The 15,872-nt window shown below is 35.1% G+C and overlaps 2 protein-coding genes across 10 annotated transcripts in view; one reads left to right on the plus strand and one right to left on the minus strand.

Moving 5' to 3' along the window:
- The first annotated feature begins 39 nt into the window (after positions 1–39).
- Positions 40–15,872, plus strand: part of LOC145962097 (uncharacterized) — a 43,616-nt gene continuing 27,783 nt past the window's right edge. For 4 of the 7 annotated variants that reach the window (XR_014435812.1, XR_014435807.1, XR_014435810.1 and 1 more), the window contains exon 1: positions 40–726. The gene's annotated coding sequence lies outside the window, so the exon portion shown is untranslated. Of the gene's footprint in view, positions 727–5,217; positions 5,336–5,834; positions 6,136–15,872 lie in introns of those variants that run through there. The other 3 variants (XR_014435813.1, XR_014435809.1, XR_014435811.1) reach the window with 3 other exon arrangements.
- Positions 12,509–15,872, minus strand: part of Barc (RRM1_TatSF1_like and RRM2_TatSF1_like domain-containing protein barc) — a 75,302-nt gene continuing 71,938 nt past the window's right edge. For 2 of the 3 annotated variants that reach the window (XM_083082907.1, XM_083082908.1), the window contains exon 11: positions 12,509–13,576. In XM_083082907.1, the coding sequence (XP_082939033.1) occupies positions 13,438–13,576 (139 nt within the window). In that variant the 3' untranslated portion in view covers positions 12,509–13,437. The remainder of the gene's footprint in view (positions 13,577–15,872) is intronic. The other variant, XR_014435806.1, reaches the window with a different exon arrangement.

A 15,872-nucleotide genomic window follows, 5' to 3' on the forward strand; every position in this document is an offset into this window, starting at 1 on the left:
CTTTGATTCTAGTGACGTATAACGCGCTATCATAACACGCTATGTCTACAAGGCCGTGGCCTTGTTGTCATTCACATGACAAGGCTTGAGTGAGAAGGTAGCAGTGTGATGTGTCGTCGTATTATTATCTCTCGAAATATATAATCGTGATTCTTATTACGAGTAGATTATCAGCTCGATTAATTTTCGCTGTTAACGAGTAAACATATCGGAAGTGACGGCTATATAATATATTCATATTAATATAATTTTGACTTGCGCAATCGATATATTTTCAATAAGAACTAAGGTTAAATGATAGAAAATCGAAATCATAAATAGTTTTATTACAGTATTCGTAGGCGATTACTATTTTTACAAATATATTTGGAATATATTTTACCTCGCATTGTGAATTCTTTGTCCATTTATAACGCGCGATAGCAAAATTATTGTAAAACGCGAGCGCATTTGTTAACAATAGAAATAGCATTCACGGTGAACGATACGTGAATTTGATTGACGAACGATGGTTGAGTGAATCGTCGAAATGTAATAAAGTGCAATATAAAATCGCGTGCGATAATATCGGGAGTGCCGTGCAAAGTTCGCACGATTATTGTATTCTGTATTCTTGATTACTGCACGCGTGCGTTTTCGCGAGTGAATGTTAATTAAGAACAACAAAGGATGAAGTGAATCAGAGGGAAAGAGAAATCCTGGATTGATAACGGGACAATTATAGAGGTGAGTAAAAACTTATTTAATTAATTATTAAATTTTTTATTATTTAATTAATTTATTATACCTATGAAATAAATTGTTCGATTACCTCCTCAGTACTAATAAATCATTTATATCATTATATAACTGGATATAAAAATACTCTAAATTTTATTTTTTTAAATAGTTAAAGTTCTTATTTAATAAAATATTTGTAATCAATATTTTTATACAGTAATTAATACTTTTATATAGAAATATTTACAAGCATTGCATAATTATTTAGATTATTTCTTAAATAAAAGAGAATAGAGAAAATTCGATTAGATTTATATATAAGAGACATACACATATGCATGTGTGCATAATAAAAAGAATATTAGAAGGATTAAAGATCTTTTTCTGACGATTATTCTACATGCAATTGATAAGTCGTTTTACCGATAAATAATTTCATTCAAGAAGACAATAATTTGTCTATTTAGCACTTCGATTATTGTGGATTAATCACGTTTAAAATCGTAGCAAATTCTGCATTTCATACATTCCGAACATCATTAATCCTAGGCGTCGTAAATCCGTGCTTCTCGAACTACTTTCCTTCGCATTCGGGAACCGAAAAGTCGGCGCGATGATCCCGGCATTCCCGGCAGTCCTCGCTCGCTATCGCGAAAACACCGACAGCCTTTGAGGTCCTCCTTCGCCGACGACCGTCGAGGGTTTTTACCCTCGTGGAATCCACGAAACGCTTTTACGTACGCGTTGGGCCCATTGAAATGCAATTCGCGTCCTTCGATCTGGTCCATCAGCCTTTCCATCTTCTATCCTCTCTCTCCCCTCGACTACTCCTCATTGGTAGATCGTCCTTCGATTAACCACTAATCTGCTCCTCTCCGCCGCTTTCTCTACTTGCGATCCATCTCTCTTTGCCGTTTTTTTTCTTAGTTATATGGCGAATATAAACAATGACATATACAATATAACAGAAATTATTCTATGTCGAAATAAACAGAATGAAAGTAGGTAGAATTTTAAAGAAGTCAAAATAAAAAATCTAAACAAAAAAAACCATAAAATATAGAATCTAAATAATGTTGGCTTCAAAGTATATTCAGATTCTGTATGACTTAGAATTCAAAATTAAACATCACATACGAGATATAAAGACGTAATTTTCAGACATTTCATTTATACGATGCAATTCTGGCACGAACGGTCGGAAACATCATTGTAAAGATGTCGCTCGTGTTTTTCGTGACAAGAGGAGAGAAGCGATAACGACCTACTGGCGCGAGTCAGCGTTGACAACGCGAAGAATAACCGTGCGGTCAATATGCGTTAAACGTCTGCTGCGTAAACGTTTAACGTTCCGCTGAAATATATGGACATTCCACGACATTATTTCGAATACGTTTCACCGGCCGTTTTTACATGTCGACGTAAATCACGCCGTGTTCGTCTTGGCGCATTCACGTCGTCTCTCTCTCCGCTTTTCTTCCGTCCTTTGATCCGAGAATCTTGAAATATTATTCTAGATATTATTATTATGTGCTACTATCAGAAAATTTATCAGTGTTTTATAGCGGATATTATTTTTTTTTAATATCGAAATCCATCTCTTCTTTCCTAAAGTAATATACGATAAAAGATGTGAGAATAGAAGTCTAGAATTTGTCCGAAATTATTTGAAATACATTTAAAACGAAGAGAAATACGGTATTACATTACGACACCGAAAATACTGACGATCAAAGTGTGTCGACATTTCTTGCACGACGAGTAATGGCGTAGTTAAGAAGTTAATTTATGGAGAACGCATTCTCTCTTTCTCTCTGCGCGAGGAATCCGAAGAAGGAGACGGATCGCACCGTGTCCACGTGTCACCCGTCGCGCAGAAACCGTGACGATATTAGTCGACTTCTTCGACGACCGGTGGTCACCTGTTCGAGTGGACGTTGCACGTTCGGTGACTGTTGAACTGGAGAACTGTCAGCAAGTACACCGTCGTCGCCGAGACGGCGAGTGACGGTAATCTATGCGTACAAATGGCCAGGGACACCTGTTCATTCAGCGACGAGTACCGAATGCATCATACCCGATCAACTGATCATACGTATATCTTTTGATTCTTTTACGCAAGGTGTAATTTATGTCAAGAGAGATTATTTTTTTTACTTTTTTGCGAGTAATCAAACGACAGACGTTTGCATAGCGCGACCTTGTCACTACAAAAAACGATAAGATAATAAAAGCGAGACCTCTTTATCGTATTTTAGCGACTGTAATATGTATATTTATTTTGCGCAAAAGAAACTTTATCTATTCTCGAACGTAGCACTCTTGATATCGAATCAAATTTATCCGAGAGAAAGTCTTTTTTACTGTTTTACGGGCTGAAAATTCACAATTCTTTCATTAGTTTTTACAAGAAATGATATAAAATGTTTAAACAAAAAGAAACAAGTCTTTAGAGATATTCACCTTATGGAGATTCATCTCATTATCACGATAGGAAGAGAGGTAGAAAGACAGAGAGGAGGATGGAACGGAGAGATTCTTGGAAGGGGATGAAAATTTTTATTTGGCGTTTAAGAGCCGATTCAGGGCTGCGGAAGGACCCTGCCCCAAGGAAGGACGCTTTAATATCCGCTTATGACGGCTATGTTTCACAGTCTGAGACACCCACTCGGCCCCATTCCGCCCCATCAACCCCCATAGTGCGTTTAATTTACGTGTTTTCGCGAGTTATTCGCTCTCCCATCCCCCTGCGCAACCCTCGTCGAAGGGGGTCGGTTGCCATGGCGATGCCGGGCGTCCCGGCGCCCAATCGTAGGGCGCCTACACCGAGTCGACGTCGGCCCTGCGAGGACGAGAAGGACGATAATAATTGATGGGGAAGGTAGGGTGCCACATCAGGGGTTGTGCGGGGATGAGCGGACGGGTTGGCGGTTTCGTGATGGAGCGGGGGGGTTAAATCGACAATCGAAAAGCGCCGCGCTTTGCTCGCCACTCGGAAGTTCATTGCGGGATAAAAATAAGAGGAAGGATTCGCGAGGAGAGAATACCCTCGCTTTCAAACGAGACGAGGTCGCGAACCGGGGAACGCAAGAATGCGAAAGAAGGCCGAAGCACTTAAACAATCCACAGAGAAACAAACAAAAAAACAAAAAGAATTAGAAATATTTAAAAGTCTATGAGTTTCAAAAATCTGTAAGAATTACAAAAATTATGGAAAACTTAAAAATTCAGATGTATACTAGTCTTCCAAGTGATTCGAAATATCTATATACAAAAGTACACAAAGTGAGATGTTTCTCTTATTTAATAAATACCTAAAATAGTTATATTTAAAAACGAGAAGGTGGATTTTTAAATCTTCAAAAAAGTTTCATCAGATTCGCAGCATTACTTCAGATTAAATGATCAAGAAAAACTCAGTCTCTCATCTCGTTCGAGCCCCTCGCATCAATTTCCAAATTCGCATATCCAAGAGTCCATGAGAAGTACGGATTCATCAGAATCCGACACGGAAAGAGACTCGCGATTCGCGCGGTACCTACGCTATGCGATGCTCAAATTCCGGTGACTTGTGGTGTCACTCGTTGAATTCCGCCGGCCCTAACGACGATTTCCTGTCCGTTGTGCCAGGGACGAAGAGTATTTCAGATACGTACGTACCGGCAACGTACAACACGGCCTCCTGGATCAACGCGCGGTCCGGCATTTGCGAGAGTTGAAACGAGACTCACCTCCTCTGCCTTCCTTCTCAGTGGTTGATCTCATAAGGCTCGTTGCACATATCGCAAATACGGTATATTCGATTCATATTCCCTCTCTCCTCTCCTTAGTTCAATGACAAAAATTCCTTTATCTTAAGCATAATCTTTATCTTAAGCATAAATGCATAAAAACAAAGAAAGAGATATATGAAGCATGTTTAATGAACATGCTTTTTTGTCAACTCTAATATAATTTATCAACATCAATGCATATCAATTAACGCGAAATAGAAAGACGTAACTAATTGGCGATTCGTGCTATGTGAAGAGATAAACGCAATCTTGTGTATTGAGATCGTGGTCCAGCGCGAAGACAGCGTGGTACAAGCGAAGATTTTATCTCGGTCACAACGCTCGAGGGCCGAGTAAAGGGATTCTCTCAGGCTTCTCTTTTTCCTCTTGTTTTCTTTCTGAATCTTCGAGGTGCTACTGCAGATTTGCATGAGATCAGTTACCGATTAACGCCGATAGAATCGCCGTCGATTTCGGCTCGAATTGACATCACTGATTCCTCGGATTTTTTCTTAATCATTTAACCTGCGAAGAAATATGTTGCAATAATACACGATAATTTTTAACATTTTCTTTTTTTTTTTATCTTTTCGATCATTCTACAATCTGTGTCTTATAAAAAATTTGTTAAACTTTATTTGAGGAGAGATAGTGCCTAAATTTCATTGATTGACAATTGTAAATTAAAAAGAAAGGACGTAATCAACTTCGTTTATTTGCACAGCTGTTGCCGTCAGTATAAAGATGTTCGAAATTCGAAGCAATATCAGTACTATTCAATACTGTCAGTCGCGAACTGAACAGACCTGTATTAAGAGAAAATCGCAGTAATCATGTTGAACGTAAGTGTCCATTGTTAATTCGATTAATCATCAATCTGATAGCTACATAGTGTTGATTTTGATTGCATCGAATGATTATTTCGGAAGAAAAAAAATTTTGTGCTAGCTTTTGTATCAAATTTCTGAGTGTCATGATATAATTTTTACATGTGTAGATATATTTTATAGAATGTGCTTGCTTTAAATCCTAAATTTAAAAAATTTAAATATTTAAATAATGGAACATAAGATTTTGAAATATTTAAGTCTTAAAATTTCCGAAAAAATTTATACTATTTAGACAAATAAGATAGAGAAACTTATAAAGTTTTATAATCTGGCATTCTATGATAAAAGTTTTTAGATTTGTGAATTATAAATTAATTTTGGAAAATATGAGATGTATATTTAAAGATATTGCAATCTTTCTCTTTAAAATTATTATACAATATAATAGGAGATATTAAATATGAATGAAATAATAATTTAAAGAATATTTCCTTTTCTCTTAATATTGCAGAAATCTTGGGCATTTGTTATAATAATTATTGCTGCTTTGATACTGATGGCACAGGCCAGATGGTGGAATAGGATCAAAAATGAGGAAGAAAGACGCGGAAGCCATGAATTTGAACCTGTATTTATTTAATTTTAATTAAACGACGATCTACTATCCTCACTTCGATAATATTCTAAGATAAAAATGCAAACTCCAAAAATATCTATATGATATATCAATAAAATTGTTTCAAAAATCAATAGAATTTGAAACGAAATTTCAATAATTCAACATACATTATGTTGTATGAAATCTTATATCTTATTTTATATATCCAACATGTTATTCTTACCACACAAACACGTAAATTTGTTTTTATAAATACGTATTACTAATGTTTTCAAAATATTTTCAAAAATACGTTTCCGAATTGATATTAATAGTTTAGAATTCTTTGCAAATTTGGGATTTTTGATCGAACCGATTATCAGTTTATCAGAGTACGCAAATCAATGTCAACGCGAACTTATCCATTATACCAAAATTTCGCAGAGGACGGACATACGGCAGTCGTGACATTGTATGCATATCAGACAGTTGGGCAACGGAAACTTGCATTTGTATCCACGCAATGACTTATGTACGCTTCCGATGCATTTGTTAAACGAATAACTGACTGTGTGTGTCGATTTGCTCGGTGCACATTATTAGATGTGGCCACATAAGTTACATTTTATATAGTTTTTTGTATATTTTTGTTTCGTTTTATTCCAATATTTAAAAAAACGCATTATTTGATTTTATAAAGATGATTAAGATTCTCAATTAATGGAATTTAACAAGCTATAGCATTTATATAATTATTATATAAGGCTTATACTGAATGAATAGGCTACGTATTAATCTTCTTCGCATAACTGTAAAAACAAATGAAGTCTCTCGAAAGATCCGGAAGTCGTTCAAAGATCGGCGCCGACGACTAAGCTCGAGCTACCGGTTTCCTCGCGAGTTCCAAAATAAAATGGAAAGGATAGAAACGAAAAGGAGGGACGAGGAGGAGGACGAAACCAGTGAAATGCGTGAGAGGATCGACAGAGAGGAGAAAAAATCGACGATATCGAGTAAAGGAGGACGCCTTGTAGCCGCACATTCGGGACATCGTACGTCAGAGGAGCCCGAGCTCGTGGGAACACAAGATGCCTACAAGTCCGACAACGGGGGCCCTGCTCGAGGCCCCCCTGGGCCCGTGCTCCAGGTAGACAACAAGGGTCTGCCTAGACGAGTCAGGCGACGAAGAAGCTACAGAGAAAGACAACATGAGCTACAGAGGGAGACAAAACGAGTATGCAAGAGCGCATGTGAGAGGAAGACAGAAGATTGGAAGAAGGAATAGTGAATCCCTCCCTCTCTCTCTGAGGTGACACCGCCGAAAAATGTCCGCCGACATTCCTAGAGATTTTTTCTGCCTTTGTCGAGCGCGCGATTGTACGACGTTGTATCATGATCGGATCGATATTTGATCATAACTCAATGTTGAGTTTATCAAAGAGCGTATTGTCTGACTTCGAAAATGACTTTTTGAAATACGAAAATTTGAGTAAAACATATAACTATTAATTTTATATCGAACGTTAAGAGATTTCTTCGAAAGAAATTGAACGAAGCGAGTAGACAAGAGAATTTTAATCGGACTCTCGATTTAATAGTTCAGTTGATTTTTTATGATTTTTCGCGAATCACTGTGCACCTGCCTTCTCGCGAGAGCGTTTTAATGGATGGCGAACCCTAACGACACGCTGAATACGCTAAATGAGACGTGACCGGAAAAATGAGTAGGGATCGAACTGCTTGCCCATAGTAGGACTTTTAAAGGGAACCCACGTGCGCCTGACGATGCACTCGCGTAACTATTGTTATGCCGATGCGCTTCGGGAACAATCATGATGATATAAATCATTCCGCTGCTTTAGGATTTCTTTTTTAATCAAACAAATAAAGGCAACACTCACTTGTTTATCCTGTATTTTGTACTCTTATTTCTATGATATATAGAAAATTAATGTTTAAATTAATTAATTTACCTTCTTAACTTTTAATATTTATGAAATTATAGAAAGAATAGAATTTAAATTTTGATAAGAAAGAATAAGATGATAAAAGGTTTTAAGAATTTCAGCAAAACTTCGAAAATGTATGATATCCTACGTTGTTTAATAAACGAGAATGAAAGCGTCTGTATCGTTAGAATATACGTGAAATAGAATCAAAGGATGTCCGTGAATAGAGTGCGAATCTCGTTGACGTCGGATTCGTTCGCGAGACGCTCACCTCGTTGCGTTTTTGCTCTGCATAAATGATGAGCCCGAGTATTTTAATGAAGACATTCCACAGCTGCTTGCCGGCTCCTTGGCGCACGACGACGAGAGAAAGAGGAAGGACAATCCCCTTGACTCAGATAGACACCTCTTACTTCTCATCTCATCGACGTCTCAATGACGCAGTAAATAATAACAAATTATAAAAGCGATTTTTACAAATATTGGCTTTAATCTTTTAAAAATTATAAATATAAATATTCATCAACGAAATAAAAAATTAAATAATAAAGAGAAATGAAATCAAAGTTAAATAATGTTGGTGATAAGTCATAAGCATCCTTTCTGATGACTGAAAATTTCATTGGGCGATGTTTCATGACTGAGTGATTTATTTATTTTATTAATTGCCAGTATATTATATAAAATGTATGTACTTTCGTAAAATCCGTTGTAAGATAATTCTATCGTAATGTATAACGAGCTTAACAGATATAGTAGTGGCTTCCGGACTTCCGTCCTTGGAAAAGATGTCCTGCCGATCGCAGTTGACCGGCTGCATTCCTCGATTCGAGGATCGCGACGCCGTGGAATGCTCGAATCATGCTCCCTAATTCCTCGATGATCCAGGCCGACTATACGAAGATCTACCGCGATCGTCTACGATCTATGCTTGAAGAGACATCCCGCGCGGCAGGTAGCCTCTTGCGCGAGAAGGGGGGAGAGACTTCTGTCAGCGTGGCCGATTATATCTATACGTTTATCTACGCCTATGTCAGCTACGAGAGATAGCCGAATGTCCCTGTTCTATGTACGAGAGAACATGCGGCTCGTTTATGTAATAGGGGATTCCTACCGTGGATAGCGTGCTGGTGGCAGGAGGACAACAGAGGGACGGGGAAGAGGAAAGAGAGAGATCCTATATTTCCCCGATCATAAATCTACCTCGTGGGAGAAGACGCTGATATCATGTGGGGTCCAGGGTGAAGACAAAGGTACATCGAGGCTGATGGTAATTTTGGGTAAAATAGGAATTTAAGTAAATCTAGAGAAGAGAAGCTTCCGATATTTTTTATTTCTTCATTTATGTTCTGGCCACGTTCTGGCAAACTCTTAGAAATATTAGTCGAAAATATTAGTTAGAAGAATTTAATACAAACACGTCAAAATAGACACATAAAAATAGAGCAAAGAAGTTATAGAAGCCTATTTCCATAACTAAAATTGATTCAAAGATTGGAGACATGCAGCTTTTTACATTCCATTGTCATTAAAATTGTTTCATTTATATGGATGATAAATTTGGACTTTGACAAATGGTCGACAAATTCAAAGAAAAATTAATATTCATATTCACGGTCGAGCCATTTATTGCACTGGTGCAATATCGATGATTCGACCCCCCTTATATTATCCCAGTGAGTTACAATAAAGAGGGGAGCTCACATGTATTTGGTATTTAATTACCGCAAAGTTTGAGGGGTGATTCGCGCAAGAGTGTTTGATTATTTATCATAAATATTTTGGTGCTTTTAATGTTTCATCCACACACAAAAGGTTAATCAATTTTATTTTTAACATTTAATATATTATAATATTTATTTTATTTGTAACATTTTCTTCCAGTTATAATTCTTTGATAGATATACAGAATAAGTTAAATTTTTAAAGATAAGAGAATCGCAATAGACAAAAAAGCAGTTATTTATTTTAATATTCTAATTTTTTGATTTCGATTTTTAACATTAATTTTTTACATTATAGAAGAAAGTTCAAATGCGCTAATAAATTTGCATATGCGATCCTATCGCGAGCGTAATAGGAACAGTGAATAAACTATCGACCAAACAAAAGCCAGTTTGGTAATTACAACAGCATAGTATATTCTAGAGTCTGCAATAAATCTCGCCTCTACTCTCCTTTCCTCTCTCCATCTTCCTTCAACCTTTTCGTCTTCTGTATATACATGGTGTTTCTGCTATTATCTTTCTTGTTCATACTAAACTCTTTGAAGAATTTGGCGTTGAAATTTATTTGTACTATTGTAAGTTATATTGCAAATAGCATTAAGTATATAATTTAATTATTTATAATTCTTGCATTGAATTTTTGTTAATAAAAAATCAATTCTAATCATGTGAAGAGAATTGACACCTTGTATATCAATCGTTTTCCTCTTATCCGAGAATCGAAAGGCCTTTCTTAGTTATTGCCGTGCAAGAATTTATTTTATTATATGCTAGATTTAATGGGGCTACCGTTTATTGAAATCAGATCCCGAGCTGAGATTACAAGGCAATAACGGGGCAACGTCCGTCGTCATTATGAGGCGTTTAATTATTACTAAAACGAAACAAACTCGACGAAACTGACACATTACAAAAGATATTTCTTCGGTAAACGCAAAGCGCCTACGCGCTTTCTTACGCCTACGCGCGATAGGCTCAGCAAAGCTTAAATGCATTTTGAAAATGTGTCTCGGAATTTTATCATCACATAAATCTTGCATACGAAAAGCTCATAGAACTATTATTAATGGCAATAAATCAAACATCCTATTTAACGACGTAAATTTTATTATTTAATTTTAGAACAATTTTAATTTTATTCTATTAATTTGGTAGGTAAAAAATAAAAAAATTGAAAATGCTATAAATTTCCATCGATGAAAAATTAAATTATTCTATATGTATTATATCTATTTTTAACTATTTTTATAAAAATATTAAAGATTATATATTTTAAATTATATATAAGTGGATTTTTATATTGCAATTAAGTTTAATACAATTTATATATAATTTTATCATCACACAAAGAAAGAAAATGAAATTATGCTAATAATATATGTATATCTAGACAATGAAAACTAGGAAGCTCAGCATTTCGCCGTTCTTCACGTGGGTCTCACGTGGTTTCCTGTCGGTAGTTTTTCCGCGTCTAGCCATGGCATATGCACGATTGCGTAAGAAAACACGGGGATCATACGAAATGGCAGAAGAAACGGAACAGACTGATTTATGTACGTTGCCGGGGCGATGTCCCGACTAAAGTCGACGATGTTAAATCGCCGGACAAAACGCGATCCTTTGCAGAACATTTATAGCGTATATAAGCTGACACAATATAAGCATCACTGCTACATGATACAATAAAAATACTCGAATTATTCTTTGTAAAATACTATTAACTATATTTACTCGAATCTCGAAGATATATTATTTAATATATCGCAAAATGATGCAAAAATTCTGAAGTTTTGAGATTTATTGTATCTTTTTGGATCATATAAAAGAAAATTAAGCAAAAAAATTGCATGTATTTTTACATCTCAAAAGCCGATTCAATTCTTATAGTTTTGCACAAAACGAGAGATTTATTTTCTCTCTCAAATTAAGATTATGACTAGTGTCTTAGAGTAAAATCGTTCTAAAGATTTTTATTTTTACGTAATATCACTGTGAGTCAAAATAATAATGCCCGATAAAAACCCGAGATAGAAGCAATAATTTATTAAAGACTATACATACATACATATACACACCATTTATCTTAAAGCAGACGCGAGCTACGAACGGCATATGCTTTACACGTGATAACACGCCCGTCGATCATCTGCGCGTTTCCTCCTCGGCCGAAGTGACGAAGTTAATTGCTCGTTTTCTCATCTCGTTAGCGTTACTTCCGCCTGTGTCGGGAAAACAAATGCCCACGTGTTACGGGTTTAAATTAATACCCTCGAGTTATTAAGCTGCATGTAGAACATCGAGTTTTCTTCAAGATCCTCCAGAAGACAAAATGCCTCTTGGTACCCTCTTTGTTAATCAAAAATAATTTCCTCGAAGAAAATAATAGAGTGTAATAGAGAGAAATTACAGTTTTAATACCGAAGTTTTAATAATGTATTTTATGTTATAATTTGCAATAATTCACTTACCTGCACTTTTCAAAGCGAGATAGAAAGCCGTTGGACAGAGAACAGATTAAACTTCCTGTTCTTATTACGTGCTCGATTAACTTTCCGTGCCTGGAGCACCACTAAATCCAACGATGTGTAATTAACCAGGGTGAGCGTAACGAACCGCGAAAAACATAAAATCCTATTTCCCATGGCGGAAAATTACTTTTTAGGAATTAGATGATTAAAATCAATGAAAAAAAACATAATAAATGTATAAATTAAAAAATAAATTATAAATCTTATATAAAACATATTTCTAGGCAAGAATAACAAATGTTACTCTTATTAGCGCGATAATTTATTAAAATAATTGAACAGGAAAATTAAGAATGTAAAAATTTTAAAATCAAAAATAAATCAATTTTTTTTTTTTGAGAAAAAAATGATATCGACGGTAAGTGAAAAAGAAGCAAATGACGTGATATGTGAATTATTTATTTAACAATTAGGCAGGCAATAACATGAAATGGATACGATGTGCTTAATGTAATACGATAGTGATTATACCGGACAGATACTAAATGGTGAAGTAGCGAGTAAGAAAGACTTGTGAAAGATGAAGGTAAGATGCATGTGGGGTGTAATTAGGGTGTAAAGAATAGTTGACTCGTCGGATAATAACTATTTTAATTCGCTAACTCTCTCGAGAAGATTTCATATCTGCAGCGCCCATTGTTTATAATACATTAATAATAATAATAATAATTAATAATAATTAATAATAATATATTTATATATATATATATATATATATGGCAAGATCATTGGTCAATAAATACTTCACTTAAATCGGCAGCTAAATTTACCAAATAATTATTTGCTAATCTGGTGTAATGTCTCTATTTAAATTCTGAAAGAAGAATTTTTCTTTTCCTCTCTTATAGTTTTTAACTTGCTTTTAATAAATTACCAATATAATAAATAATTTATCGAATATTCATAGGGAGGTTATTTTCATTTAATCATCGCATTCTTAATGAATAAAGAAATTCAAAGATAATATCTTGTAGCAAAAATCGAAGACGCGTATCATTATATAATTATTTGGAAAATTTAGATGTGCCTTGACGATCTAGATCGCGCTACGCTATTGTACCAGCTGAAGACAATTCTCGATCGCATTCCCACGGCCAATTTCTCTTTAATGTCAGACAGCAGTCACTATAAAGGTAATAGTGCGCGCAAATAATTCGTCTAATACTATCCTCTTTATGCTAGTAGTAGATCCTTAAAAGACGTAGGTAACATTATGTACAACGATGAACAAACGACAACGACGAATGCTCGGTCGTCATTTTTGCTCAACAACGTTCTCATTCCTCTTACGTTTCATTTATGAATTGTGTTATTAAATTTTCTCATTAATCGAAACACAATCGTTCAGTCGTCCTCTGAATGTAAGGAAACTGCATGCCTCCTGCCGATCTGCAACACTCGATCCTAGAACCAGTAGAGGTCCTTGGAATCTTGAACTTGAGACTCGAGTCCTGCAACACGAAACAAAAGAAATATCGTTAAATATACAATTTTTATTTAACCTATCAATATTTCTGAGATCTGTTCGTATAAATAATTAAAATTAAAATTTTATTTTATACTTACAAAAAAACATAAAACATTTCTCTAAATTTTTCTTCAGATTATAAAACAGCTGCTTTTTAGAAAATATTTTGTAAATTGTTCAAGAGCTACATTACTAAATAAAAGATCGATCTCATATAAAGAGGCTTCCGGCATTCCAGTGAGAGATTCCTAAACGTTATACAAGCGATCAGCTGTTTAAAGCTGCTTTCTGATTTGAAAGGCGTCTCTTGTCGTTGCTTGAAATTATTTATCGGCAGTAATAAAAGGAGAGACAACGTTATGACGGATGCGAAGGTGCAGAACTGGTGATGGCACCCGCTGAGCAACACGGACGAACAAACGGATGGACGAACGAACGGCTAGACAGATGGGGCCCGATGTCACGAGACTGGTCAGTTAAGATCTCATGTCTCTTGCGACCGAATTTATCTCTTATCTCGATATACCGAAGACTGAAATGACAGATCATCGTCGCCGATACAGCATCCTTATATAGTATCCTTATATCCGGATAAAAGATACTCTATAATCGTTGAAATTTCAAGCTATGAATGTGGAACACTTTGCAAGATATTGTTTTTATTTTCATTTAGAATTGAGAACAACCTCATAAAATTTTTCATAATTATTTTCGAAGAAGGAAAAAATCAAATTAATTTTTTAGAAAATATCTTTTTTAAGAATAAATGTAATATAAAAAGTCATTCTTAAAATATATATATATATATTAAATCATTGCAAAGATCAAAAGTATTAAAATTGCAGATATCTTTTCAATTTCTCTTTTAATATTTCTTGATCGGATCACAAGCGAACTTCGCCATCGATTATCGCGCAACACATCGACGTTTCGACATCGTGAATTGCTAGCACGTGATACGGGAGATTGAGTTTGTATCCATCGATACGCACGTGTCGGCACGTGGACGTATCTACCTGCTTCAAAGTCAGCGTGCGACTCACGATATGTCGCCGTATTGGCGCAAGAATATACATACACGGATGCAAACACAAAAGACACGATCATATGAGTAATCGTCGCATGAAACGCGAAGTATTATTTGATCGAGAGTCACTGAGCTGGAAAATGATCCCAGAAAAAGGCATTGGTGGAGGTAGGAAGAAAAACAGTCTTCGAAACTTATCGATAAATTATATAAAATGGGATAAAATGAAAATAATTAATTATTAATTGAAATTAAAAATCAAAGACTTATTATAATTTTAAAATTCTAATTTAGAGCGGTTTTAAACAAATATATTTTGTCTAAAAAATGCAATGAGATTATAATAGTCTTTCTTTTACGCAGATATAATTATGTGTGTGCTACACAAATTAATATACACACACAAATACATACATTGTGTGATCTTTGATACCATTAATTTGTATATATGTGTAGGTATACATGAAATTTCTCTAAATAATTTATTAATTATTGCAGCATTTTTGCTAATTTATTTAAAATGTTATTTTTCAAGGTTAAATTTTTAGTAAGATAGAGCGAAGAAATTCTTGGCAATTTCTGACAAAACGTTTCGTTTCGCTGGTTTCCTTGGAGTTTGTACGCTTCACTTCTTTGTCGGTAGGACTAAAGGGAATTCCTTCGCGCGGGATCTCGCACTGCTCTTTGATATCACGATATTGAATGTTGGAACATTCATAACAGGTGCGTCCGTCCGTAACTTTGTATTCCGCTGATTTGTGTGTGCGTTTGAGGTTTCAAACGGAAACATCCCGTTCTGCATTTCTTAAGAATATGATAAATTTCTTGAATGATTTCTTCGCGAAATGTTACCCTAAAGTTTGTGCAAAAGTCAATAAATTAAATTAAGTATAACTTATATTAATAAAATATATAATTTAAACGAATCGTTATATTTAATAAAATAAGATAAGACAAAGTAAAGCAGAGATGAGAGAGAAACACGTCGATAAAATACTGCGAATAATTAAATTAATACCACGAGATTTTCTAAATAGAAATCAAATGCATTCAAAATTATAAATCTTCTCGTATCATTCTATTACTAATGGGAACTTCTCGAGAAAAATGATAATCCAATATGGTCAGTATGATCCTTATAACATCGTTAATCCCTCATGAAAGTCCTGAAAGGTCAGCGTATAATCCTCATGGGAGAATGTTCTGATTCAATATGTCCTGCGATATCACGAATGCCGAGCATAATATGCCA

This window comes from Camponotus vicinus, unplaced genomic scaffold (assembly GCF_025532165.1).
Source record: "Camponotus vicinus isolate PSW18456_S1 unplaced genomic scaffold, iyCamVici1.0 SCAF_11, whole genome shotgun sequence".
In the NCBI taxonomy this organism is placed as follows: domain Eukaryota; kingdom Metazoa; phylum Arthropoda; class Insecta; order Hymenoptera; family Formicidae; genus Camponotus; species Camponotus vicinus.